The sequence below is a fragment of the Aethina tumida genome, chromosome 1 (genome assembly GCF_024364675.1).
Source record: "Aethina tumida isolate Nest 87 chromosome 1, icAetTumi1.1, whole genome shotgun sequence".
NCBI lineage: Eukaryota > Metazoa > Arthropoda > Insecta > Coleoptera > Nitidulidae > Aethina > Aethina tumida.
The window spans coordinates 53,937,379-53,964,317 of NC_065435.1; the positions used below are offsets into that span (position 1 = coordinate 53,937,379).

General features: G+C 31.7%; 2 protein-coding genes across 5 annotated transcripts; one reads left to right on the forward strand and one right to left on the reverse strand.

Moving 5' to 3' along the window:
* Positions 1-237: 237 nt before the first annotated feature.
* LOC126266500 (uncharacterized) lies at positions 238-2,160 on the reverse strand. Its single transcript, XM_049970611.1, has 2 exons — positions 433-2,160; positions 238-380 (listed from the first exon to the last, which is right to left on the reverse strand). Exon 1 carries the CDS (start codon positions 1,820-1,822, stop codon positions 791-793), a length of 1,032 nt encoding a protein of 343 aa, XP_049826568.1. The 5' UTR covers positions 1,823-2,160; the 3' UTR covers positions 238-380; positions 433-790.
* Positions 2,161-11,523: 9,363 nt separating this feature from the next.
* On the forward strand, positions 11,524-24,992 carry LOC109594832 (oxysterol-binding protein-related protein 3-like). Of its 4 annotated transcripts, none has more exons than XM_049964971.1 (13): positions 11,524-11,690; positions 14,197-14,557; positions 17,626-17,920; positions 17,983-18,200; positions 18,936-19,097; positions 19,356-19,536; positions 19,679-19,911; positions 20,701-21,073; positions 21,133-21,487; positions 22,377-22,701; positions 22,760-22,917; positions 22,998-23,294; positions 23,349-24,992. In XM_049964971.1, exons 2-13 carry the CDS (start codon positions 14,204-14,206, stop codon positions 23,446-23,448), a joined length of 3,051 nt encoding a protein of 1,016 aa, XP_049820928.1. In that variant the 5' UTR covers positions 11,524-11,690; positions 14,197-14,203; the 3' UTR covers positions 23,449-24,992. The 4 variants fall into 4 exon arrangements, with proteins under 4 accessions (XP_049820928.1, XP_019865628.1, XP_049820925.1 ...); XM_020010069.2 differs by lacking the exon at positions 11,524-11,690 and adding an exon at positions 14,016-14,133; XM_049964968.1 differs by lacking the exon at positions 11,524-11,690 and adding an exon at positions 14,016-14,133 and having other exon boundaries at positions 22,998-24,992.
* The last annotated feature ends 1,947 nt before the right edge of the window (positions 24,993-26,939 follow it).

The following is a 26,939-nucleotide window of genomic DNA, read 5'->3' on the forward strand; positions in this document are numbered from 1 at the left end:
GATAATTATTACGTAATATTTTTTTATTTACGTCACGATAATCTACACATAATCTTGTGTCTCCGTTTTTCTTTTTGACAAGGACTATTGGGCTTGCATAAGGAGATTCACTTTGTCGTATTATTCCACTCTCAATTTGTTCTTTTATTATTTGTTTCACTTGTAATCTTTCGCCATATGACAAATGACGGGGTTTATAGGCCACTGGCTGTAGATCACGTAATGTTATTCTTAACTTGTTTGTTGTTACTGCGGCCGGTGTTTGACTTATTCCATTTTGGATTATTGTTTTTATTTCCTTAATAACCCACTCGTCCAGTCCTGACAAATTTAAGTCATTTTCTTCAAACGCGTATATAGCACAAATTCGTTGCCTATCACTATGATCATATACAATGTCTACACTGTTTGCATTAAATTCAATTTTAATACCTGGTCGTTTTAAAACATCAAGTCCAATTAAAGCGTCAACATCACATCCAGGAATTGATCCATCTGGCACAATTAGAAAATCAATTTCTAATGTCATGGTTGGTGTACACATCACAACACTACTGCGACCCAGAGGCTTCATAACACAATTTCCTACACCAGACAGTATTTGGCAATCCGGTTGAATTTGCAAGTCTAAGGCTTTCGCTATTTTTTCGTGAAGTATTGAGACATCTGCACCTGTGTCTACTAAGTATGCTATTGAACTGATCATGGAATTGTTAGTAACCGTAGCTGATGGAAATGAACGGATAAAACGAGTGTTTTTTGCCAGGAGCACTCGTTTTGATGCCTCATGTCATTGTTTTTTACTATAGCATGTATCTTCTGAATGGCCATTCATTCTACAGATGTTACAAAACTTATTTGCTGAGGTGTTGTTGCCAGACGAAAAATTTCTTTGATGTACTCCAGAAGGACCCGGCTGTACCTTTTCCGACATATTCTGTACTTTTTCCGCATTTTTGCAATCCACTGCTTTATGTCCATAGCGTTGACATCTTCTGCAGTTTCCTTGAAACGAACGCTGATCACGAAAGCTATACGGTCGTTTTCGTGACAATTCACGCTCTCGCACACCAGCGTTCAATTTATTCGCATCACAGGTAGCCAACAGTTTTAATAGTTCAGAATCACATGTAGGAGCTAGCAAGGAGATTCGATTTTTCACTTCTGTGTTTTGAATATCGTATTCAACAAGACTTAACACAACATTCCATGGAAAGTCTGAATAAAATCTTCTAATTGCTGTTAATTTGGCGTTACCGTATTCTACTAGTGAATCAAAACTTGAACTCTTAATTGCTAAACAATTTCTGATACGAGTAGCAGGAGTACCTAACTCAGGAAACGCAATTTCAAAATCTCGTCGAAAAGAAGCCCAATCTCTAATAATAGGTTTCCAATGTTGATAAAAGCGTGCTGCACGTCCTCGTAAAGCATGACCAGCTTTTAAAACAATAAGAGTATCGGATATTTCCAGCTCCTGTTGGATCCTAGTAACATCATCCATCCACTCAACCATAGTAAACGGTGTATCATCTGGGTCAAAACTGGCAAGTCGAAACTGCGCCGCCGCGGCACTTACACCTTCTGATACTGAAGCGGAAACAGGTTGCGTCTGCGCAGTCACCCTCAATGTTGCTTGAGTAGTTTGGGCGTTGGCCATTGTCGACAAAATTTCCATGATTTGTTTTTGGAAACTGTTGTTATTTTCTTGCTGCATTTTAAATAACAACGCCATATTATTGTCCGTCTCCGATACACTTTCGGTAATGTTCACAACGTTCGGACTCACTGCGCGGTCGCGTTTTTCACTATTGTCTGCCATTGTTCGTTCACAAAGAAACACAAAAAAAAAAAAAAAAAATATTTTTTTAGGTCCTTTCTTCCGGAAATAATTCACGAGAAGATATCCCACTTCTGATGATAGATTAGCGACTGTTAATCTGTCTTTTTAGTTTGATTAAAACACTAAATTCACAATAATACGCTTTATTACAACAAACGTAGTTTAACCCTCGACATCTAAAGCTTGACTGCCTGGTTCTTTCTTAAGAACTGCCCCGATTATTAAATGTAAACAAATACTTCAGATTTGCTTATGAAACAAAACTAGTCTAAATAGATGTGAGCACGTCGCATCGGTCCATCGGTGAAGGTGATGACGTAAGCTAACATATATATATATATATATATATATATATATAAAATCTCGAAATTTATCAGTTTAGCAGTATATTTATCTATCTTCTTATTCTTTTTATCACAACAACTTCATTTCCTACATTATCTTTGTCATTAACCGACGAATCAAGTCTTGGAGTACATTGATCCATTCTCTCTGAAGCTGTTGAGCTAATTCTTGAAGGTTATTCACATCGGGACTATTCGATGGTCACTCCACAACTCCCAAACTATGCTCTTCAAAGAAATTTTTAACAGCTCTGGCAGTGTGTGGTCTTGCATTATCTTGTTGTAAAGTGAAATTTGGTCCGTACTGATTCATGAAAGGCAACTGTTATATAGTGGACTCCTTGTCGTGCGTCATTTGATCTTAAACAAAACCTGGATTTATCTGTAAAGAGAATCTGACTCCGTTGGTTCACGTTCCAGTTAATGTGTTCATTAGGGAAGTTTCTTCTCATTCTCATGTGTGATCTAGTTAATCCAGTTATCCAACTGCACGTCTTGAATATAAATTGACCTCATGAAGTCAGTTAGGTACTGTTTGAGTAGATAAATGTGTTCCTATGGCCATAAAGAGAAGGTTTCCTAACTGGCGAACTGTTCTTGTTCGCTCTTGAAGTGACATCTGAACAAAATTTCGATCTTCTCGAGGAGTCAATCTCTGATGAGCGGTATACGGTCTCTTATGAATGATACCAATTTCTCTACACCGATTCCACAACCTTCTTACGGAAGTACAAATTCCTAACACCTTCAACTGGATTGAGGTGCCTTCCTTATAAAATAGGTCTTCCAAGAGCATCGAATGTTCATGACACAGCACGCTAAAGGCGATAAACAATGTGATTCACGAATTAAAGGAGTCTACTCTGAAGTATTTTATAATAAATTTTATAGTTATTTTCAATCTGTTTTCCCCTTTTGTGACAAGTGAAATGATAAATCGAAAAATACAAATTTGTCATTATCTAAATAAACAACCCAAATGGAAAAAATATTACCCTAAAAAATGTATGACAAAATTTCCATATTTCAAAAGTTGAAATTATAAGCGAATGTAATCTGGTGCTGCAATGTTACAGATACAAAAATCAACACGTCATTTTTAAATACTCGTGAAGTTTGATTCATGAATTCTGGCATTGCACCCAAATGAACGAACATTGATCCACTTCAAGGATTATGGTATAAATGATAGATACATACTTCCATGTTTTTTTGCTTAATATTTTCAATGTGGCAACATTTATCATTCATATACGATAAAAATTTTGTTAGAATTTCCATAGGCGGAATGGAGCGGCAAATATTGGTTGATTACTTTCCTCAATTGGAGGCTGGAAGCACAAATGAAATATACATATTTATAATATATGTAGAACTTTAAATATTTGTATATTATATATATTCAGATTTGTACTTTCCTTGTTGGTAGAAACTATTTAGATTGTAATGTATGTATTTAGCATTATATAAATATATTTTTGTTTCTAGTTTGTTGATCCGAATTCAGTTCAACAAAGTTTTCAATTGAAAAAGTTTTTGTTTTCAAATGCCAAAGTTAATTTATGAATTATATCCTAACCATTTTTTGTGTGGTAATATTGTTTGTTGTTTTATATATCACTTGATCTCCTCGTCTACAAGAGAAAACAGAAGGGAATTATAAAGGACATTGATATTAAAGTACAATATTGCAAAGACTAAGAAATATATTTAAATAATTTAATTTTATTTTCTATAATTTTTTGAAATAATTTTTCAAATCAAGAAAATATTACTTTATTGTTGATTTTTTTTATTGTTGAGAATAATTTTCCATCAAATGCTTTCCAATCGATCAATTTATTTTTCAGTAAGGTAAACGTTCAACCGTTGGATCGATTGAACAATTTTTAAACTTTAGAGGCGTAAAAACCACGCAAAAGCCTCCACATTACAAATCAAAGCGGAAGAAATATAAGAATTAAATTGCACAGATGGGACGGATAAAGAGAGATAAAGTTTTTGAGTGGCACGCGATTCGGCGGAACCGTGGCCAGAAAATAGTCTTGAAAAGTTATAAACGCTTGAGGTAACTCATTATTAAGAAGATATCAGGTAGGTGGGAGCGAATGAAATCATATTTTATAAAACTTACCATGGATCCTTTTGTCTTGCCACCCAACCGACTTTCTAAACTGTTTTTAAAAGGACCGTGTTTTACTGCGAATCTACAATTGGCGCGTACCAGTGGCGGAACGGGACGACTAGGGGCAGCAACGATCATCACAATCCATATAATAAACAATTTTCAATTAATTAAATTTAGACTGGTCACTGAAAACTGTTCGTCTCCACTGTTCTGTGGTCCAGTAAATGTTATCCTAAAAAGTCAAAATTGGACTTTCACATTATTAGTAGAATCCAAGGTTTTTCATGTAGGTTTGGGGTCAAATGAACCTCCATTCACTAACCATCTTCTCACAATCCTTAAACTAATTTCAGCAAGTTCCATTTCCTCCAGGTTGGCCTTAATTTCAATTGACGATAAGAAGGAATTGTTTTTTGACATTAAAATTATCCACTTATCAATTTTCTTTTTCAAAGTCAGATAAATTTTTTCGTGGCTACCCCTTGACGGACATGGTAACATTAAATTATAAATTTTATTATAGTATACAATAAAGTAAAAGGTTGCTATAATGTTGTCCATTGAAAAGAAAATCTTAATCAATTAGTAAACTTCTAACAGCTCATTAACTCAAAAAAAAAAAATACATATATAATATATTATACAAGATGATACATTTTCTTACTTGTTGTATGTTATCAATAAAATGATAGATCAGTAACTTTTGTTAAAATTTATTAAAATTCAAAACACCAAAGATGCCAGACTCTTTGCATTAGAATTCGTTTTATGATGTAAATTAAACTATTTTAATGAAGTTGAAAAAACATTGATATTTTTTAAAGGTAATTTCACCAATATAAGTATAATAATCCCGATGAAACAGTGAGACACTGCGATTATACAGTTCGAAAAATTAAAAATAAATCGCTGCAAGGGGAGGCCATTGTCAGAGGCAAAAGTTCCATCCCCTTTTTAAATATGACTTATTTAAGGATTTTGTGTTAGTTTTAAGACAGCCACTTGAGGCGGAGGACCCGGGCAATTGTCGGAAGGAAAATCGAAATCAGATTGTTGTTTAAAATAAAACGGGCATTGTGGTTTACATTTTTCTTTCCGACCCGTCGACTCTACCTAATTGTGTAATCGTAATCGTAATTTATTATTATCTGTGGTACTCATAAATGGGCTTACAATAGATTGCATTCATGCAGCAATAATTATGAATTTTACTTTTGAACTAAGGAATGTTCGTGTTTTTCTGGTAGTTATGGGCAATGAGATGGGAAACGTCCAAAGTGATCGTAACGCGATCGAATTAATATTGCGTGCTGCATTGTGTTCATTAATAATAACGAACAAATTGAGTGTTTACAGTTCTATTCGATTTCTCTCACATCTAAGTGCAAACACAGCTGAAGCGGACAGTTTCAAGTATTTTTTAAAAATACAAGACCCACCTGGCCGAACCTAACGGGCAAGGGGTAACAAATTATTTTAAAAAAATAAAAAAATGATTTATCGGCGTCTCCTCTGTACGAACACGACAATGGACACATTCGGGCCGGCATGTTGACCGACCCATTAGTAAAACGGTTTATGTAACTAAATATCAAATATTGTCACGCACTTCTCTACCACCTGTTTTTATAAGGAGTTATTTTAAAAGCGGGGACCACTCCGTTGACCTCCTCCTCATTTTGTATGTATCTTAGTCAATGTTTTTGTTTGATCACCGAGCTCTTGTATTTTGTAGAGTTACCGTCACAGGTTGGTTTAGATGCCGCCTTTCTCAGTCTGGCATTGTGCAATAACACATTGTGTTACAATGATAGTACAAAAAATATATTTTATAAAATTTGCTATAATTTATGAAATAATTGATACCGAAAACTGTAATTTATATTTTAATTTTTCTTGAAAATGAAGAAAATTAAATTTAGTTATGATTTTCTCTTCAAAATTATATCGTTTATTATGTAAAAAATTTAACAATATCTGGACTATATGGTGAATAAAGTAGAATTTCGCCCTTAACATTTTTGAAACTTCTTTTAATCTCTGATGGTCTTGTGTTGTCAAAATGAAGGAGAACTCCTTTTTTATTGATTGAAGATTGTTGGCAGGTAGCCAATAGTCATTAAAATCTTCCCTGTGTTCATATATTATTCAATCAGGTTAACCATTTTCAACCCATTGCCATTTCAGATTCATTTGTGTTATGACGAAATATTGGCAATTGTCACTTAATTTATGGTTTAATGACTGACATATATATCAAATATATCGCACGAAAATTTTGCATAATATTTCATTGTTGACACAGTAGGAAAGTATAAAAAACTTTCAAATAATATATACGAAAATTATTAAGTATTTCTTTCAATTTTTATTACTTACATATATAAATAATGTTTAATCATTTCAATAAAATTATAATGTATGTGAGCCCATAGATTGCTGATTTCTTCGTACAATGCTCCAACATCAATTTCATCTCCAAGTTTTCTATTGGGTTGAGGTTTGGATTCTGTACCAGCCAAGACATCTCAAGAACTCTGTTAGAAACTAACAAATGTTTAATTACTTTTGATTTGACTAATAAATACCTTCTAACAAGAAAATTTATTTTAAATAGACCCATGGGACTTTCTTCAATGTCGCAAAGGCAAAACTAGTGTACTTGGAATATTAATTTGTATTTCACGGTCATCTATTAAATAATTTAAAATGACCTTGCTTTGCGATGTTTTATTTTGTGCACAAATGAAAAGTTTCTTCACTGACTTTCTACCATTGAAACCAGTTTCTTTTAGTTTTTGATTCATTATGTTAAACAACTAGAAAAATATATATATATATATATATATATATATATACTTTTTATAACACCATAAGTATTAAAATTTTTGGTTCGATACAGTAACAAAGTTAATTAACACTAGGATTTAGTGGTTTTCAGAGAAGTGTGTAATGTCAATTAAAATTTTATTTTTTTAAAACAATTAAATTTTCTTAAAATATTAAATACTATGTACTTTTAAAAAGTTAAGTAAAATATAATTTAATAATTTATTATTAATTAATAATTGGTCATAAAATATAAATTTATTTATATTATAAATACACATTATAATATATAATATTCAAAATTTAAGTGACCTTTTTATTAGTGCGTCATATTATATATATTATAGAATATTTTAACAACATTCGTCCATAAATTTATTTTGAATCAGATTTTCACAGTGTACAAATTTCAAACTCTGTTGTTCTGCATCGCTTTCGGGTCCTGGTGTCATTTACATATAAATAATTAATTTTAATTAAATTGAATACATACCACCACCCATTGAGAACTGCTATACGGAATGACATCGGGGAAATTTGCATCAAATTAGAATTACATAATCTCCAAAGCGTCTTGGAGATCTAACATCAGGGGCGGATCAAACCACGTGTAATTGTTGAACCAAATAATAAAAAAGTATATTTTTATTACAATTACTTGCCTTTGAAATAACAATAATTAACAATAAATAAATAAAAACTCACAATTTTAAAATACTAGTAATAAAAAAATCAAATTCTTTACATCTCAAAAACATTTTAAATAAATATTAACAATTTTAAATTTTAATAACTATAATCTATTATAACAAACCACTATTGGTCACCTAATAATAAATAAAAAAAATGGCTAGAGCAAGAAAATATATTTTAGTATTTAGGATTATATAAATTGAAATTTGTAACAGCTTATCTCATTTATATATTATTATTAAGGGCATATTTTCGGAACTACCAATTTTTGTTACGAATGTTGTATGCAACCGAGTTGTTTAGTTGTGAACGTGGTTGCATATAGTCAAGCGAGGTCTGGATTTAAAATTAAACTGCGTATATCTAATTTTACAATTTAAAATCATTTTATTTTATTTTAAATAAGTACCATATATAAATTAAAAATTAAAATAAATAAATTGTTTTCTAACAATATTAATTTTCCATTTTTTTTTGTTTTTGAAAAAACTAATAAATATACACTGCAATATGTATTAATAATTTATATATTTATCTTTTATAGATTACCTAATGTTAGTAAAGAAAAAAGATTTTACGTTCAGTAATAAACTAATAAAATGGAAATTATATAAATAAAATTATAAACTTTAATCAACTTTATGTCCAGACAATATTTGTTAGGATTTAATTGCAATTACTGCAGCTGCATTAGGAATAATAATATACATGTATCAAAACTTGAAGAAACCCAATTCTGGATATAGTCCAAGTAAAATGTCATGTCGCATTGCGGAAAAGTATGTACTTACATACATACATTCCAATCAATTATTTTAAAGTAAATCGTGTAAACTGGTGGCCATCCGAATTATTTAGTCAAATTCTAATTTCGTACCTATTGTTTAAACTGCAATGCAAAAAAAAAAAGAAATATGTTTTATTAAAGTTATAAGTAGCTTTTCATCTGTAACTGTGCCAAATGGTATAAAATAAGATGATGACTTAAAGTATACATTATTCATAACAATATTAGTGGGTAAGTAGTGAATTATTTTCAGTAAAAAATACGTTGATCTTATTGACTTGATATTTTTATGCATACACACTTTCCAGTGTTAATGACTCACAGTAGGTACATTTCTTATACTATGTATTGTATAAAAAATAATAAAACATAATTTTCAAGATTTCAAGAATTTACAAAACATGTTACTAAGGTAGTATCAATTAATTTAATTACATTTTCTTTTGTAGTGTGTTAACCTAATAATAAAGTTCACACCGTTTAACTTAAATTTACTTAAGATCGAATTATTCATATTTTTTAAGCTAATAAACTAATTATTTGATGTATTACTAAATTACTAAAGTAACTAAATTTAACGTTATTTTTAATTTGTTAAAAAATAACTTTATTTTAATCTATTTGATAGTTTTTTCAACGTGAAAAATTAAAATCCAATCTAACACAAAATTTATTAATAAAATTAAATGTTGAATATTTTGGTAACGTTTCTATTTTATTTACTAATTGATTACTTTTACACAACAAATTATTTAATATAAATTTACAATGATCATTGAATGAGTTTTATTTAGTTAGATAAGGATCTATTTCATTAATTATATAAATAAATACTACATAGTTATTTGTAAAGTAAATTTGCAAATATTTGTTATATTGATTACTGCTTTTTATTTAATGTGAATTGTAAGATAACTTTAACTTACTTATGTTATAATCTAAATTATTAAGTATAATTTATGGTACTCACATTAGTTTTTACCATAGAAAAACTACCTAAACTAACTTAAAAATAAAATTTGAAGATAATGAACAAATAATAGTAACACAGTAACAGTGTTTTATTCAAATTTGTAAATTTTGAATAGTAATTTGAAACAGATTATTTATTTAATATACAGAGTGGCTACGAAAGTGACTACAATCAGAGCTTTTCTATTATCCGTCAAATAATAAATTAAAATTCTATTAATATGATTTTTGTATTCTATTTTGAATTGACAACAATTTTATTTTGTAGAAATTTATTCTAAAATAATATTCTTCGAAAAATCTGTACTGAATTTTACCACAAATTCTCGAAGTGAAAATAGATCTCTTTACCTTATTTTACCTTAGTATAAACCTTGACAATTATGGAGATAAGGAGCCTCCAAATTAATAATAGATAATTCTGTATAAACCTTTCGGAGACACCTTGTTAATAGCTTTTTACTCTTGATACCCTGTACATGTTATCCACTGGTTGTTTATTTTTGACAAACGTTAAAAATTTTCTACAGTTTCTTAAAATAATATAGTGTATTCATATAAGATACGAAGTGAATTAAATAATAGTCATGGGCTATTCAAGAACAATATACGTGATTGCCGAAAGGGCAATGGAAGCTAAATATATTCAAATGATATTTTTAAACAAATATTAAAAAATATTTAGTAATTAGATTAAAAATGGATATTATCATTAGTACTATTTACCGTAATTTAAACAAATAATAATTATTATATATTAAATAAAAATATGTTACAACCGGAAAGGTCTCGATACTCTATATTCTCGAATGCTTCCCTGGCAAATCTTAAGAATAAGTAGGTATCAACACGAGCCAACCTTGACCAATGACCAATGAGAAACATGTTACCTGTGATCCCTTAAATAAATTTGTTTATGTCACTCCGTACCTGGTTTGAATGGACTATATATTCAACTATTATTTTTTTTCAGATGGAACCTAAAATTGATTTTTGTTTCAAAATGTTTTCAAAATATATATAATGATATATAACATTATTTGTGATATATTAAATTATATTTAGTTAAGATATAACAAAATTTCGAGGGAAATACCTTATGTTAAATAAAGAAGTATCTTCTTGACAAAAAAAATTAGTAAGAAAATGTTTTCGAAATTTGGCAAAAATAAGTTTTCGGAGATATTTGTGAAACGGTCAAAATCCGATTTGTAGCGATTTATGTTAAAATACCCTCTATACTAAATGTTTCCTGTTTTACTATTAACATAACTTTTAAAAAAATATTAAATATAAATCTTCTTAATGTATATATTGATATATCTCCTGATAATAAAAAAAATCTCCCCTTTGCAACCAAATTTTGGTGATGTATTTTGTAAATATTTAATTTGCTAAAATTATAAATTTTATTTAGTAGCGTAATTTACCAAACACCAATTTCTTTTAATTTATAATCGCACTGCGACTAAAAACGCAATAACGAACTATTACAATTTCCTAACCCTTATAATAACAAACAAATTCAAACCATTAAACAATTTAAACTCATGATTCGACCATGATTACACAATTTTAAACTACGCTAGAGAAAACTATTTATAGTCGCCATTAGAAAATCGGAATCTGTAATATTTGAATTTTTTTGAATGTGTTACCAACCTAAGTGGGTTGACGTTTCTGTTAAAATTTTCGAAATTTATTAGCTTTAAAGTAAACATACTTAATAGAAACAATACAATTTATCATCATATGACATATTATAAACAAATTAAACTGCATAAACAGAGAATAGTTCTTAGTGGTCGCAACCGGTAGCGATGATGACGCATCCGTTATGTAATGCGACCGAACGAATGTTGGAAATCGCCCAGGTTGGCGCGATATAACCTTGACAACCAGCGGTACTGCATTGAACATTCTGTAGAAAAGTCTAAAGTGCGGACTTTATTATAGTTGTTTTAGCTGTTCCCGTAGTGATAATTATGTGTTTGTGTGTTTGATTTGTTTTATGTATATTAAATGTGAGGGGATAAACGATGAACATTGTGTTTGTATTCGTTGGGGCGAGCTGAATTGATTGGTTGCTGAAAGGTAGGTTGTCATAAAATTACAAGAGAATCGTTTTTAGTTAAATTCGCTGTATGAGCTAATTCTTATTTGCATATTAGTCAACAACCATAAGATCATGTTTGTAATTTTGTGTTCAACTGGTGAAGTTGGCCTCCTCCTGAATGTAAATACGAAAAATCGTTACTGTTAACCTATATTTATAAATGGATTTGAGGCTGTCATCTAATGTTTTCAATGTTTTTTGCTTATTTTCATTATTGCTACAGAGATAGCAATAACAGCGTTCATTTGCATAATTACACACATACTTTGCTTCAATTTAGCAGTGCTTTTATTCATATGAGCTCAATTACTTTAATGATTATAGGTGTTCATCACAATAATACTACTTCTGATTACATATTAAGATGTTATAATTTTTTATAACAAAATACAACAATTGTACAACTGACCACAGCACAAATTTTTGCATTGTTAATTGACGTATTATAATGTACACAAAGCAGTAATATTAGCACAGATTTATAATTAGATACAGTAAACAACCCATTTTTTTATAAACACCTTTCCAAATAATCTAATAAGACGCCTAAAATGCATTTAATTCAGGTTTCTATTTTATGAGTTAATTACTTTCTAAATGCACACTTGAAAATTCATTACTTTTATTGTTACAGGTTTTTTAATTTCTCTGTTTAAAATTTAGAATATTAATATAACAGCATATGAGTAACCTGTAATTTTTCACAAACATCTAAATTTTGTACAGTTAACATAGACCATAAATTTAATAATGAATTATTAATTAACGTATACATAATATACATATGTATATATTTGTGGCAACAGTATACTGGGAATTAAGTGCGAATATGCAGATGCCCATATTGATCAAGTTCCAGTGTACAAAGCTCAACCAAGCACAAATTATTTTTTTTTAATTTTCACTTATTGACAGAATTTTATATTTGAATATTGCTAATAACTTCCTAAAAGTCAATTAAGCAGTATGTTATTTAATTAAATACGCATATTTCACACTGTTATTAGGCATATGTGACATGAATGTGTATTTTAAAAACTATTAAAAAAATTAATTATTAAATTACATTAAAATAATTGTTAAATACAAGTGGTACGTTGTTTGTATATGGTTTTAACATGAATAATTGTTTTGCACGTCATTAACAGAATCTAAAGTAAAGGTCACTAGACAAAGGTAAAATGAGGTAAATAATTGTTAAAAAACAACTTTCAACAGTTTATAAATGATAAATATATTTGCCAAGAAAATGTATAATAAGCATATCTTTTTCTAAACATTTCTTAATTTTTTCACTAAACGTTCTTAAAATAATCGGCCTAAATTTATGAACCTGTCTAGTTTTTAAATGTTGTGATATTTATTATATTTATTTATTTTATAATTTAAATAATTCTTATCTTACTGTTTATTTCAATTATTTAATAATTAGCATGTAATTAGATTAAATTATATTTTGCACAGCGGATATTATGATAGATATAATTTGTTTGATAACATTCTACTCATTCAACTTTAAGAGGATATAAGTAATACGCTAGTCTATTGATTATTTTAAACTTATTGATAAAAAATTAAAATACTAAGATACCTGAAGTTTTTTATATAAACTAATCTATTGTTAAAAGAAACAAACAATTAAAACATTCCAGTTTAAATTAGCTTATCATTATTTAAACATTTTCTCAATGAAAAAGCTAGACTAAAGGAATTTTAATACGACTTTATCGATAGAAACAAAAATACATCGGTAATTTGTTTAGGAAAAGTAACAAAAATATACACACAAACAAGCACTGTATCATAAGAATATATATTAAACTGTCCTTCAAAATTAAACAATGTTCTTTGGTTAAGTTTAATTTTATATATAAGACTCAGGTTCTTAAGGATTCCAATGTCCTTGTTGCTTCAAGTCATATACGAAATAACGAATTTTCAGAATTATCACATTAAATGTTGTTTTTATCAGTATTTATATTTTAATTTTTATTCAATGTTATTATAAAGTATGCATAAATGGACCAAATCAGCGGCAGATAGAGATTTTATTGAAAATTGCTAGTTTTTGACTAATTCAGATAAAATAATATCTAGAATATAACATTGGGAAATTATTAATAATTAATATTAAAATTAAAAATTAATGATGTAGTCTAAGAGTTCTAATAAATAATTATTTAACTTAGAATGAATTTATGTAAAATGCTTTCTTATCTTCTGCGTTTTTTACTTTTGTTTTTACCTTAACGATTGTTACGAACCTACTTGTTTGTTGACAAACTTCATTTATGTCATTTCTACGTAGCTATCAAATTTAATGTCGGTGATTTCATTTTTTTTCTCGCGCTTAAAAATTGTCCGTAAATTAAGATTATGTAAAATTTCACACGTAAAGGATATCTTTCAATTTCCCATCAAGTAACGAGCAAACATGCCCAACTATCTGATGTCACAATCTGACTTCAAACTGGTCTTTTTTAGGTGGACCATGGCCTTGGTCAGCGACAACAAGCGCAGCCCGCAGTTGAACAAGATAAAGGTTAGGGTGGGCGGCGGCGGCAGCGGTGGCGGCGTGACGGCCAGCGATTCAGACGCCAGCGTCGAGACGAACAGCCTGAGCGCTGACAGCGGGGCCGATCAGACGACACAGACGGCGGTGCCCGGCGGCGGCGCTTCCGGCACCAGCACCGACAAGCCGCAACGGAAGAAGAAGGCACGACGCGGATCCGAATGGGAGATCATGGAGGGCCTCAAGGACGGGCAACGGTTCGAGAACAAGCCGGATCCGTTCAATGGTTATTTGCACAAGAAGAGGAAGTGGCCGCTGAAGGGATGGCATAAGGTAAGAATCTAACAAGAATCAAATACAAATTAACTAATTATCAATCGAATTCAGAATAAAATATTACTTATTAATTTGTATATAAATGAAAAATTATCAATTATTAATGATAATTGATGGACTGATGTACAGGAACTTATTCATTGATTTGGTCATGTATTCCATTAAATCTTATCAACTAAACGTATATTTTACTAAGTAAAATAAATAAAATAATTATTTATTAATTTGTATAAAAATGAATAATTGTTGAAAAGTATTAATTAGACAAAATTAGACAGTCATATGTATAGGAACTTTTTTATTGTTTTAGTCAAATAAATTATTGACCAGACTTAATAAAATGTAAGTGCAATAAATAAATTATTACTAATTAGTTTGTATAAAAAATGTGGAATAGTTTAATTGACCATTATTGGACACATGTACAAGATGTTTTTTATAATTTTGTTCAGTAATACCTTCGATAGATCGAAGATTACTAATGATCAATTCTAATTAATAATAGATATGTTTTCAATTGGAAATGTTAGCTATGTATGTTTATTTTTAAACTGATATTGAATTGATTAGAATATTTCATTTTTTAAACAGTTAGTAGCAGTAAAACGAGCCTCTAAACTATTTTGAACCATATAATTATAATGAATTCGTCGACATTCAATCCCCCAACGTAATCACTTTTATACCAGACCTTGTCGGTTTTTACAGGGACTTATTTAAATTGTTGTAATTTTACTCAATTGCTGGTAATAGGTCTACTAAATTACATACAATGACACAGACATTAGACGTGTCGATGAAATTGATTTTTACTTCTATTACGTTTACAAAGAGTTTAATGTATATATGTTTTATTATTTTCTGTTTTAATATGATAACTGATGATTCATTGGTGTTAAGTCGACAACATATGTATAATTTCATACCAGCAGCAACATCTGGTAGCTGGTCATATCAGTTACGTCTAGATAGCGGTAAATTGAATATACAGGATGTTTAGCACTATTTTAACAACATATTCTGTTGGAAATATTTTTAGAAAGTCTGAAAAATGTTACTCGAAGGAGGTAAACCACTACAAAGGGGTAACTCTGAAGCAAATAACGGAATAACTGCAGTCCATCCACTCCCCATCGTCCTTCAGATCATCATACTACAAAAAGTCGACAACAAAAAAACTAAATTCACTCGTTATTTCACAGTATCTGCAAAGAAAATGCTTAAATTCATTACCATATGATAACTTAAGGTGCTAAAAATGAGTAAGGGAACATCTTAAATAAATACTAGTTCCGGAACACCCCATAGTTCATTAATCATAAGCGTTCAATCAACATTAACATTAACATTATTGACAATACTCGAGTTTCCGGTAACTTATTATTATATTGTTTGCATTTTTTCCAAGTAAATATTTGCCTATTGATTGTGCATGAGTAATACCTTATCAATACGTTATTTTCCGTCTTTTTTCGATTGTTTACATATCGCCGTTCTGTTTACAAACAAATTCCACCTCACAGCAGCTCGCGACAATACGTGCAAGCTAAAATTGCCCTCCGGGCAACGGGAACGGAGTGGCCCAGATCTTGCCATTGATTGTTTTTTCGATGCACTTGGCGTCTTAATTGTAACAAATTTCGAATGTATTTTATGAGCTATTTTAAGCGGCTACTGCTAACTCTATTTACGCGGACCACCTGGCACAGAGCAGGATAGTGTTTCGCAACAGGCCGCAAGAATTGCGACTGTTTTCCAATTGCCCAAATCAAAATACGGAAATCGGATTTTACGGTCGGAAAGTAAACTGCTAATATTTATTTTATCGGAGCCTGACTATTTTTAGTTTCTCAAATTAGTTTTGTTTTTGATATAAAAACAGTATTTATATGTTTTTTTTAATTTTATCAATTTCTATGACCCGATTCGTGATAACATAAGGAAGTAGCATTGTCCCATTGCCAAAACTCGCAATATACTAACGTTTGCCAAGTCCACAATGTGGTTGTTTTTTTTAAATATTAATCTAAATATATATATATATATATATATATTAGCCAATCGATCCGTTGAAGCAGCAATTTTTTTATTTTGGCATATTACTCAAACCATACATGAGATATTGCTAACAAAATTGCACTGCAATAATATATTAAATACCAATGCGGCTTTGTACTTTGTAAAGAAAACCAAAATAGCTGAGCAATTAGCTACGTCAAAGGCATCCCATAAACAAGCACTCAAATGAGAATTGGTCTTGTCAAAGGCCCGTGTCATAGCGTTCCAATTAAACATTTAAAGTTACACGAATTGATTTATTGACGGCACATCACTCAGTAACTTTAAATATTGTTTTTGGGAGCAAGTTTCCGTAGAAGGTCGAACAATTTAATGATTACGAGGTTATCTACAAAGCTCCACTTTGTAGATATTGTATTCGTTATAATGTAACGGAAAAGTTCATACAAATTTAATTAATAACTTAAACTGTCCCAAATTGGTTGATTGGCTGTTCAGACAAAGTGGCATAGCTCAATTTTTCTAAGATGCCATTGTTGCAAATCACTTTTTGTTGAATTTATTTTGTCAGACGATAATAACATTTACGAAGAATAAAAAAAATAAGTATCTAAAAAATTATGAATAAAATTTGAATAAGGGGTTGTTTACCAAAATTTAATTCATCAGATGTCCTGCCTAACCTTTTTGGAGATTTTTCCGTTTAAAGCATTTCAACAACAATTTCTTGATTAAAAACACCAAGTTTTGTTCAAAAATATCACATTAAATAAATAAGCTATTTAAAAAACTGATAATTTAAATTTGACCACTGGTATCTGGTAACCTTTGAGAAAGGTAAGGTTGGTTAATCGCAATATTTTTACATAAATATAGTATTTATAACTATGATTCATTCATTCTTTCATGGGACAGCGTGTGCGACCTTTTTATTGATGGATATTTCTTAATATGGCATTCGTATCTAACAACAATGGCAGATTTCTATTTCTTCAATTTCGTTTTTTCCTAAAAATTTTGTCAATAATGCGTGAATATTTTTTCAGCGATACTTTACAATCGACAAAGGCATCCTGGTATACGGCAAAGGTCCGAACGAGATTAACAAAGGCAAAATACACGGCTCCCTCGACATCGGCCTATCCGTCATTTCCACTAAGTCGAAGCGACGCCGCATCGACATTGACGCCGAAGAGTTCATCTACCACCTCAAAGCCAAAACGGAAGAGGCTTTCGGCAGTTGGGTACATCAACTGACCGCCCATCGCCTCTATCGTCAGCACATTCTCACATATGGCACGAATCTCAGCGCCCTGTTCAGTCCCGGAGATGGACTCCACAGTAAGTGTAACTGATTTGCCACTAAATAGGCTTCAATTGTAATCGGGTAATTGTTGTCGCAGGCATTCCTAGGACACCGGAGATGGTCAGTCGCGATGGCAGTCTGACAAGAGGATTGAAGGCACCCACGGTAACGGGAGGTCGTTTAAGCATTTGGCTCCAGGAATCGTTAGTCAGTTTGGAGCAACATCAACGCGATGCCACGGCAATCGAACAGACAATCACAAAAATGACGAGGCTGTTGCAACAGATCGAGGCTAGCACCATTGCACTTAACGAGGTGAGAATCGAAATGGTATTAAAATTCTGATCACAAAACATGAGGAGTCGGTTAGTGATGTTTCTACCATTCTGTTGCCATCTATTACACCAGCACTAACTTAAATTCACCAATTTAACGGTTAGTTACAATTTTAGAAGTGCAATTAACATCACTATTCTTACAGTAACATTGATGTATTAACTTTTTTACTAAAACCAGAGGAGTTTAGGTGGTGGCTTCCAAAACTTCCTGCCCGACTTCCTAAAGACGTAATAAAGTGAAAAACCAAATTAATGAATTGGGACGTTATATCACTGAACAAAAAATTGAAGACGACTCTAATAATAAAAGAGTACTCAGAATACCTAGAAAGACAAAACTTTCTTAAACAGCATTGGGACATTGCCTAAAATTTTGTCCTTTATTTCCTATTTTTGTACATAAAACTAAAACTTGGAGTTGCTTACACAATACTACCAAAGTTCATCATTACCATATTAGTAATAAACTCCGCTACTAAGAGCTAGTTGTTACTAAGTATACACAAATGATATATAAATTTTTTTAAATACATAAAGTAACATTTATTTTTAATATGCGTAGGCTATAAAACACACTACATCAATAATTAAATATTTAAATTTATTATTACTATATCTGAGGACTATAGATCGGTATTTACAAACTTCCCATTTGATTAGAACTACGTCTAATCGTGAACCGTCTTGTTTCATGTCGCGCGACGAAACGCAGAGTGCAAACGAGGCGTTATCGCCGTGCGTGAAAAAGGACAGGAGGAAGTTTGGATTGAAAAAGAAAAAGTCGTCGAAGGGCGGCAGCGTCGATCTAACGATACAATTTAGCACTAACAAGTCCTCAACCGGCACTGATACCGATAATACGTCTCCCCTTTCGGTAAGATTCTTCTGATTAATAGTTGTTTATGCTGTTTTTGACGTTACTTTTTTCAATTGTGGTTTTCGTTTTGTTTTATTTTTTTGTGTTATTTGTAGTTTATCCCTTTGTTAGTGTGATTTTATTGATAAGGATATGTTGCTTTATATTGAACACAGTTGTTGGTATAAATATTATTGTAATATTAGCACCGAAATGGTGAAGTGTTAATTGTGTAACTAGATTGAAGATGGAACTAAATCATGCCATTATTTTCAGGCAAATTCATTTTCTGGTCTGTCCACCTCGCCCCAACAACTTAACTCCATAAATTCGACTACGTTACCGGTGCCAGCAAATGCCACAATTCCCACTCCGGATAGTCTTAGCAATGTTGATGTAATTTCCCTTTCGACTGAAAACCAATTACGAGAAGACTTCATTAATATAGCAAAAACTGGTATGTCATTTGTTTTATTTAGTAGTTATAGTAACAAGTCATATTACTGTCATTTACCTACATATAAAAGTTACCCGTTGGGAACATAGGAGTTTCCTATGTTCCCGGACCAAATACTTAATCTACAACCGACATTTTTCAGCACTGGGTAGTTTGAAAACGCTGTTATTCAGCCTAAGCACAGAAAGAGAACGTCTCAAAGCCGCCGTTGAAGCCGAAGTACCAGCCACTGCAGCCAGTCAGAGCGTGGTCAATTTGAAAAACTACCTGAACCTCGTGCTCCAGCAGAATACCGAATTGAAAGGCCGTCTGTTAACGATACACGAGGCCAGCGATGTAACCGACCTGTCCTCCTTGGAACAACTGTCCGAGAACGTTAGTAGCAAGTCCATTAACATTTTTTCGCATTGTAGTGGCATTTTGTTTGGATCAGTTTTCGGTCGTGTGATGCACCACCTGTTTTGGGGGCATAAAGTAATCAATTGACTTAATCGACTCCCTGTTCTTGTTTTTTTTTAATTTAATGTATTAGACTAATACACAGTTTTTTTGCCCAGGTTATCTACATTTTCTGATACACAATATTTTTTTGAGGCTTTGTTAATATTTGTGTGAATTTATGTGGAATTTATACACACACATTAATTTATGGGACAGTTTAAATCAGTTGGTCGTTTTATTTGTGTTTCAGGAATATCTGTAGAAGCGCTTTTTAGTGCAAATTTTAATAGACGCTGATCCAAATAATCTGCTTTAGTATTATAGTACTGTATATACAGTTGGTTTTTACGTAAAAACAATTTATTTATTTGTAGTTTTGTGGTCAGGGATAGTGTTACAGAAAAAAAGTATTATTAAAAATTAAGCATTTTCAAAATTTTACATAAGTTTGTTAAATTATACAATTTTCTTTGATGCTTGTTATAATTCAGTATTCTGAATTTTTATTAATTTAAAATATCAATAAGAGGGTAACTTCCAACTAATATCAATAATAATTCGTTTGATAAAATTAACCCTGACTGCACAGTAACCCTAGATTAACTAATCCTGTCGGTACCATCTAACGTTAGGCTTGTTTTTTCTGTTGTTGGTTTTCGCTCCGCTACCCTTGAACCACCAAAAACCTCGATATCCCAAATTAAAAACGCCCATCAACCGCAGCACCGGCCCTATAACGCTTCCCTAAGCTATAGTTCATCGTGCGTGAGCGCGACCGAATTTTTCGACGCAGAAGACCTGCCCGCTGAGAAGAACAGCGCTGCGGACAAAAGTGGCACTAACGCCGCAAGTGCACCTCAATCGGCGCGGCGTCAACAGCAACAGCGACTCGATTACGGCGGTGATTCCCAGGACCAGGCGGCCACGCCCATCGGTGGAATTGGCGGTGAGAAGGAGGTCCAGGACGAGGAGTCGGAAGTTAGGACACGTTCTGAAAGTAGTTCGGAGGCTGGTTCTCTGTCCAGTGGTGAGGGCAGCATCAGTTCTGAATCGGAGTTGGGCGCCGAGCTCATGCCGCCAAGTAATCTGGAGTTCGGTGAGTCTGAACCTGCATAAGTGTTTTTGAATGTGATTGTATTTTTATGTTTCTTGCAGGGAATCAGGGGCTGACGGGTCGCAGGACAGTTCTTCCCGCGCCTCGTCCGTTGACGGAAGGACTGTCTTTGTGGAACTTGTTGAGTCGCAACATCGGCAAGGACCTGTCGCAAATCAGCATGCCGGTGGCGCTAAACGAACCTCTAAACGTGTTGCAGCGTCTCTGCGAGGAACTCGAATATTCTGATTTGTTGGATCGGGCATCGGGCGTGGACGATCCGTACGAGAGAATGGTGGAGGTGGCGGCGTTTGCAGTTTCGTCGTACGCAAGCACGTTGACTAGAGCTGGAAATAAGCCGTTCAATCCCCTATTAGGCGAGACCTACGAATGCATACGGGAGGATAAAGGCTTCAGGTTTGTGAAAATAATCCAATTGTTTTAAACAAGTAATATTTTAATAATAGACGCGTTAAGGTCTTTTGAAAAATCGTTACAAGTGATTAATGGAAACGTTTTTTCATTCACACAAAGATGTCGTTGATGCTCAATTACACAATTATTATTTAGTGTTATTTTTAGTACTATTCTTTGTTTTTATTAATTAACATTTCTTAGATGGAGGAAGATCAGCCAATCACAATCAGTCGCAAACCAACCATCAATTGTAATCACATAGGAAAACAAATCAAATAAAATTAAACTATAATCTTTAACATAAGCCCTTGTTTAAAGATTATAGTTTTACGAATCTTTAAATAAAGTAAACTAACACATTAAAAAAGATGTCAAAACTACCTAAACATAAATATAGAAAACATCTTAGCACATTAAATCTCAATTGAAATCTGAAGAAATAACTGAAAACCAATATTGTTTTGGGATCTTTACCCAACCACATCAACCAATCAAACTAACTGAACAAATATATATTTTCTACCCTTAATAACATTGTTATCAAACTAAAGATTTATAATGTCTCTGGCAATTTATTTAATCCAGAAAAAGATCTTGCAATTATTTTTGCTTTTAACAGCATTTTACAATATTAATACGACCAAACTTTAAATTTAATATTATTTGATGATTTAAAACTAATTTTGTAGTTAACTTTTTCAATAGAAAACACCTATTATGATTTTCTTATTCTTTCATAACAATTAATTAAATAAATGGCCTTAAACTTTGATATTGTTCTCCTTCTTTTAACATCATCTAATTACAAATAGGACCACAAAAAAAACTATTGTCTACGTACAACTTTGTTAAATCAATTTGAAATCATCATTGATATCTTTTCTTCCAGGTTTCTAGCGGAACAGGTATCACACCATCCGCCTGTAAGCGCATGCCATGCCGAAAGCACAAACTTCACTTTCTGGCAAGATGCCCGTGTCAAAACGAAGTTCTGGGGCAAGAGCATGGAGTTTCAACCGCTGGGCCGGGTACACGTCCTGCTACCTAAAACCGGTGACTTGTACTCTTGGAACAAAGTTACGACGTGCGTTCACAACTTGTTCAGCGGCCAACGCTGGGTTGATCAGTACGGCGAACTGAAAATCACCAATGGCCGTATCACGTGCAAGCTGACCTTCAATAAGGCCAGCTATTGGTCTGCCAAACGCCATGAGGTTAGTAGTATTGTGTTTATTGTTTCCACTTTAGTGTGTATAATAATATTGTGTTCAGGTGGTTGGAGCTGTTTTTGATGAAAACGACCGTCCCGTCAGACGACTTTTTGGAAAGTGGTCTGAAGCTTTGTATTGTGGAGTGGCGCCATCTGCCCGATGCATTTGGAGAGCAGGAAACTTGCCATCAGCACACGAACGTTACTACGGATTCACAAGGTAACCATACAAACAAGTGACAACGTGTCATTACATTTTGTTTTTGTATGAGCCGCAGTACTAACACGTGTTGCTTTAAGGTTTGCCATTGAACTGAACGAGCTCGGCCCAGACCAGCATCTGCTGCCGCCCACCGACACGCGCTTCCGGCCGGACCAGCGAGCTCTGGAAGAGGGCGACCTCACCACCGCGGAAAATCTGAAACTGCAGTTGGAAGGGGCGCAGCGCGAGAGGCGGAAGCGACGCGAGGAACTGCGTTTGCCGTACGAGCCCAGGTGGTTCAGTAATCCACGCGACGACACCTGGGAATATAACGGTAAATATTGGGAGACACGTCGCAATCCCGGATTTGACAAGTTACAGTTCGAGTCATTGTGGTGAGTCGTGTCGCCCTTAAAGTGTGTGCACGTGTATACCGTACGTTCCGCCAGGTGCGCACCGCCGCGGACATGGGTAAGTCAGGTGGAGGATATTGCTTCGGGAGATGGAGTTCGGTTCGATGCAGTGGTTTTGAAATTAGAAGTGCAATAAACACTATGGCCGATGGTCTTGTGGATGAAATATGAAAGATATTCTTTATATAGTATGTAGGTAGCCTTAGAGAAACAATCTCTATTTTTCCCATGCATAAACTGGATGAAAAATGCAAGGCAGTAGTGTAAAAATAATACAAATTATGTTAAAAAAGACAATCAAAATCGAAGACGTGGAATGTTTGAAAATTTTGTGATTAAACCTCCAACTCCAAAGCTCGACCTAAGAAGGCTTTTGCCTTCGCTTTAACTGTCCCCCATATTTTTTTCCCAGTTTATAAATGTATTTTATTTGTATTTTTTAATTGTAAATTAAAAGTAAATAAATATAAGTGATCAATTAACTCGAATTCCTTGTCAAATGCCATGCTTTTTACGTATATAACGGTTATACAGAAAAGTTGAATAGACTCATACAATAATTTTTTTTGTATATTTGACTATAATACATAACTATGTGAGGCTTTTTATATTGTTTATATATCTTTGCTTTTCGATTATCCTCCAAGTCAATTAAAACCAGTGCAACAGAGAGTTAATATATTGGCTCATTATTGTCCCAATATATTAGTCACTGTTTAGTCAATTCAAATTTAAAGGATAATCGAATATCAAAGGGTTCAACGGCTGTAAAAGCATTGCGGCCTAGCCAAAACACCAATCATTTTTTACCTTAATCAATTTATGCAGGTTCCTTTTTAATAATAAATAATATAAAATGACTCGCCAATTTAGCAATAATTGTTACGTTGTGATCCACAACTCTCTCTCGAATAAGCTATTCGCCTCCTAATAATGTTAATACAACAAGGTAGCCTAAAAATACGGTTATGGAATTAATAATTAATCAGAAAATTGTATTTGGTGATTGTACTAATACGAAAGGCCATAGCGAGTCAGAGTTGAGAACACAACGAAATTATAAATTTCAAAAATATAATAACCATCTATACCCTATGATAAGGTAGCGTTAGAATTGTGGCATTTTAGTTAGATAGAAAAAATAAAAGATCTATTTGAAAATTTTCGATATGTACTGTTAACTACTTGAATGAAGAAAATCCACTTTATATCTAGTCACTAATTGTTTAAATAAATTTTTAAAAAAACTTGTATTGTTATTGTTGTATTTTAATATTTATTTTTATGTTAAATAAATTCAGCTTCTCAGATCATTATTAAAGTGTCTTTTTAGAACCTAAACAGTGAGTATATTATCTGTAAAATTGAACACTGCAAATTTCTTTTGATGCATATTACATTAAAATGTCTAGAATATTTTTTAAATAATAGTAATATCATAAATACAATTTGCAGTGTACCAGTTTCCTGTTTAGGATCATATTTTTAAGGTTTCTAGAACAAATTAGCCTGAAAAGTCAATGATAAATGACAATAAACTATTGCTATCTATAATGCCAATTATTGGATTGCTTTTTTATTAATCATTACTCCTATCATTTGAATATTGTGTTTTGTATCTTTTTTTATTGTAAAAGGCTCTTTAAAAAGGTGAAGGTTAAATAAAAGTATTTAAAGTTATCATGTATTTTATTTTAGAGCGCCAATTGATGATAATTACGGGTAGAACAGTGTAAAGTTCCACTATTTTTGTTTAATCATCATAATTAATTAGATACGATTAATATCTCTTTAATATATTTTTAAAAATTCAAATTTTTCCAACATCTCTTAAAAAATCATTAAAATTTAAAATAAATATGTAAAAATTTAATGAGAAGTTTGAGATTTTTAAGTAATTTAGATTAAGCACACAAATGACTAGTGTTAATAATTGTTCAAAGAAATGCAGAAAAAACTTAAAAGTTAATCAAAAAAGACTGGAAATTGTGCAAACATTTAATACACAATTTGTGAAACTGAAACTAATATGTAGATTATAATACGTTTGAGAAATTTTTAATGTGGAAATGAAATTGGAAGAATGTAGTAAATAAATGACTCCTGTTCCATGATAATGAAAAGAAACCTCAAAAGGTAATTAAAAGAGATATGGAATAAATCATCCAAGTACTTAATGCAATAATCTTCGACAAATAAGAAGTTGTTTAAATAAAGACAATCGAGCAATTAGTAGAATACATTCTTATCACTAAGGATGTAGGTAATAGCATATTTGCAAAAGCTTTATAAAAATTATGTTCTTAAGTATACTAAAGGATAATTCTTTCATGAAGAGCTGAGAAAAAAAATAATTTAAAAAAATAATCGAAAGGGATCATTAAGTTACAACCTTCATTTGTATATTTCAAGTTTATAAGATTTTAATTTTCTATGCGAAATACAAGATTTGTGCAACAGGAAGTTATTTAAAGATTGACATTTAAACAAGCAATTATTAATATTTAACTCGGAAGAAGGAACTGAATAAACGTTGTTGACAATTGTTCATTATCATTAAAGCAGAGAAAATCTCAATAGGTAATTAAAATAATGTGTGAAATAAGTGATCATTGTAACGTAACATTTTAAAGTTTCTTGCAAACATTCAAAAACTGTATATGAATGTTCGTTCCTATTTTATGTTTCAAGTTTAAAGAACGTTTATTAGTTTTCTATGCGAAATACAAAATTCATACAACAGGAAGTTATTTAAAGATTGACATTTAAACAAATAATGAATTATATCCTTATTAATATTTAATTCAGAAGAAGAAATTGAATAGTTGCTGACTGTTGACAATTGTTCAATAAAAAGCAGATAAAATCTCAATACGCAATTAAAAGAGTTATGTGAAGTAAAAATTAATATCAATGTTTCTATTTTATAATTTAATTTTAAAAAATGTTTATTAATTTTCTATGCGAAATACAAAATTCATGCAACAGGAAGTTATTTAAAAGTTGACATTTAAACAAATAATTAATGAATTATATTCTTATTAATATTTAATTCAGAAGAAGAAATTGAACAGTTGTTTACTGTTGACAATTATTCAATGAAAAGCAGATAAAATCTCAATACGCAATTAAAAGAGTACAAATTAATATGAATGTTCCTATTTTATAATTTAATTTTAAAAAATGTTTATTAGTTTTCTATGCGAAATACAAAATTCGTGCTACAGGAAGTTGTTTAAAGGTTGACATTTAAACGAGCAATTAGCAAACTGTGTCCTTATTAATAAATCTGCTGATTATAGCACGTTTGACTTTGGAGTAAATCTGTAAAATTGTAACGAGATGTTTTATAAAAAGTTGTTATTTTTATGTAATTGGTAGGCATTACCAGCAAGCAAATTTCACAAGACGGAAGTGAATAAGTGACTAATATTCCTTAAAAGGCAGAAAAGACCTCAAGAAGGTAATTAAAAGTAAGGTAAGTAATTTCGTGGGTTTCAAAAACTAAAAAAAATATTCTTCCAAGTATTTATTTATAAAGGGTGAGTCGACAGGATCGGCCTAAACGTCAGGTGTATAGTGGTGACTAGAGAAATACCACACATTACTATCTTAACGTTAATTAAT

Bases quoted from the DNA above. Each gene is read 5' to 3' on its own strand.
- LOC126266500 (XM_049970611.1), bottom strand. From the start codon at position 1,822: ATGGCAGACAATAGTGAAAAACGCGACCGCGCAGTGAGTCCGAACGTT.
- LOC109594832 (XM_020010069.2), top strand. From the start codon at position 14,033: ATGTCGGTGATTTCATTTTTTTTCTCGCGCTTAAAAATTGTCCGTAAA. The intron at 17,921-17,982 runs GTAAGTGTAACT...TTGTTGTCGCAG, and splicing joins TCCCGGAGATGGACTCCACA to GCATTCCTAGGACACCGGAG. The intron at 19,912-20,700 runs GTTAGTAGCAAG...CATCAACCGCAG, and splicing joins TGGAACAACTGTCCGAGAAC to CACCGGCCCTATAACGCTTC.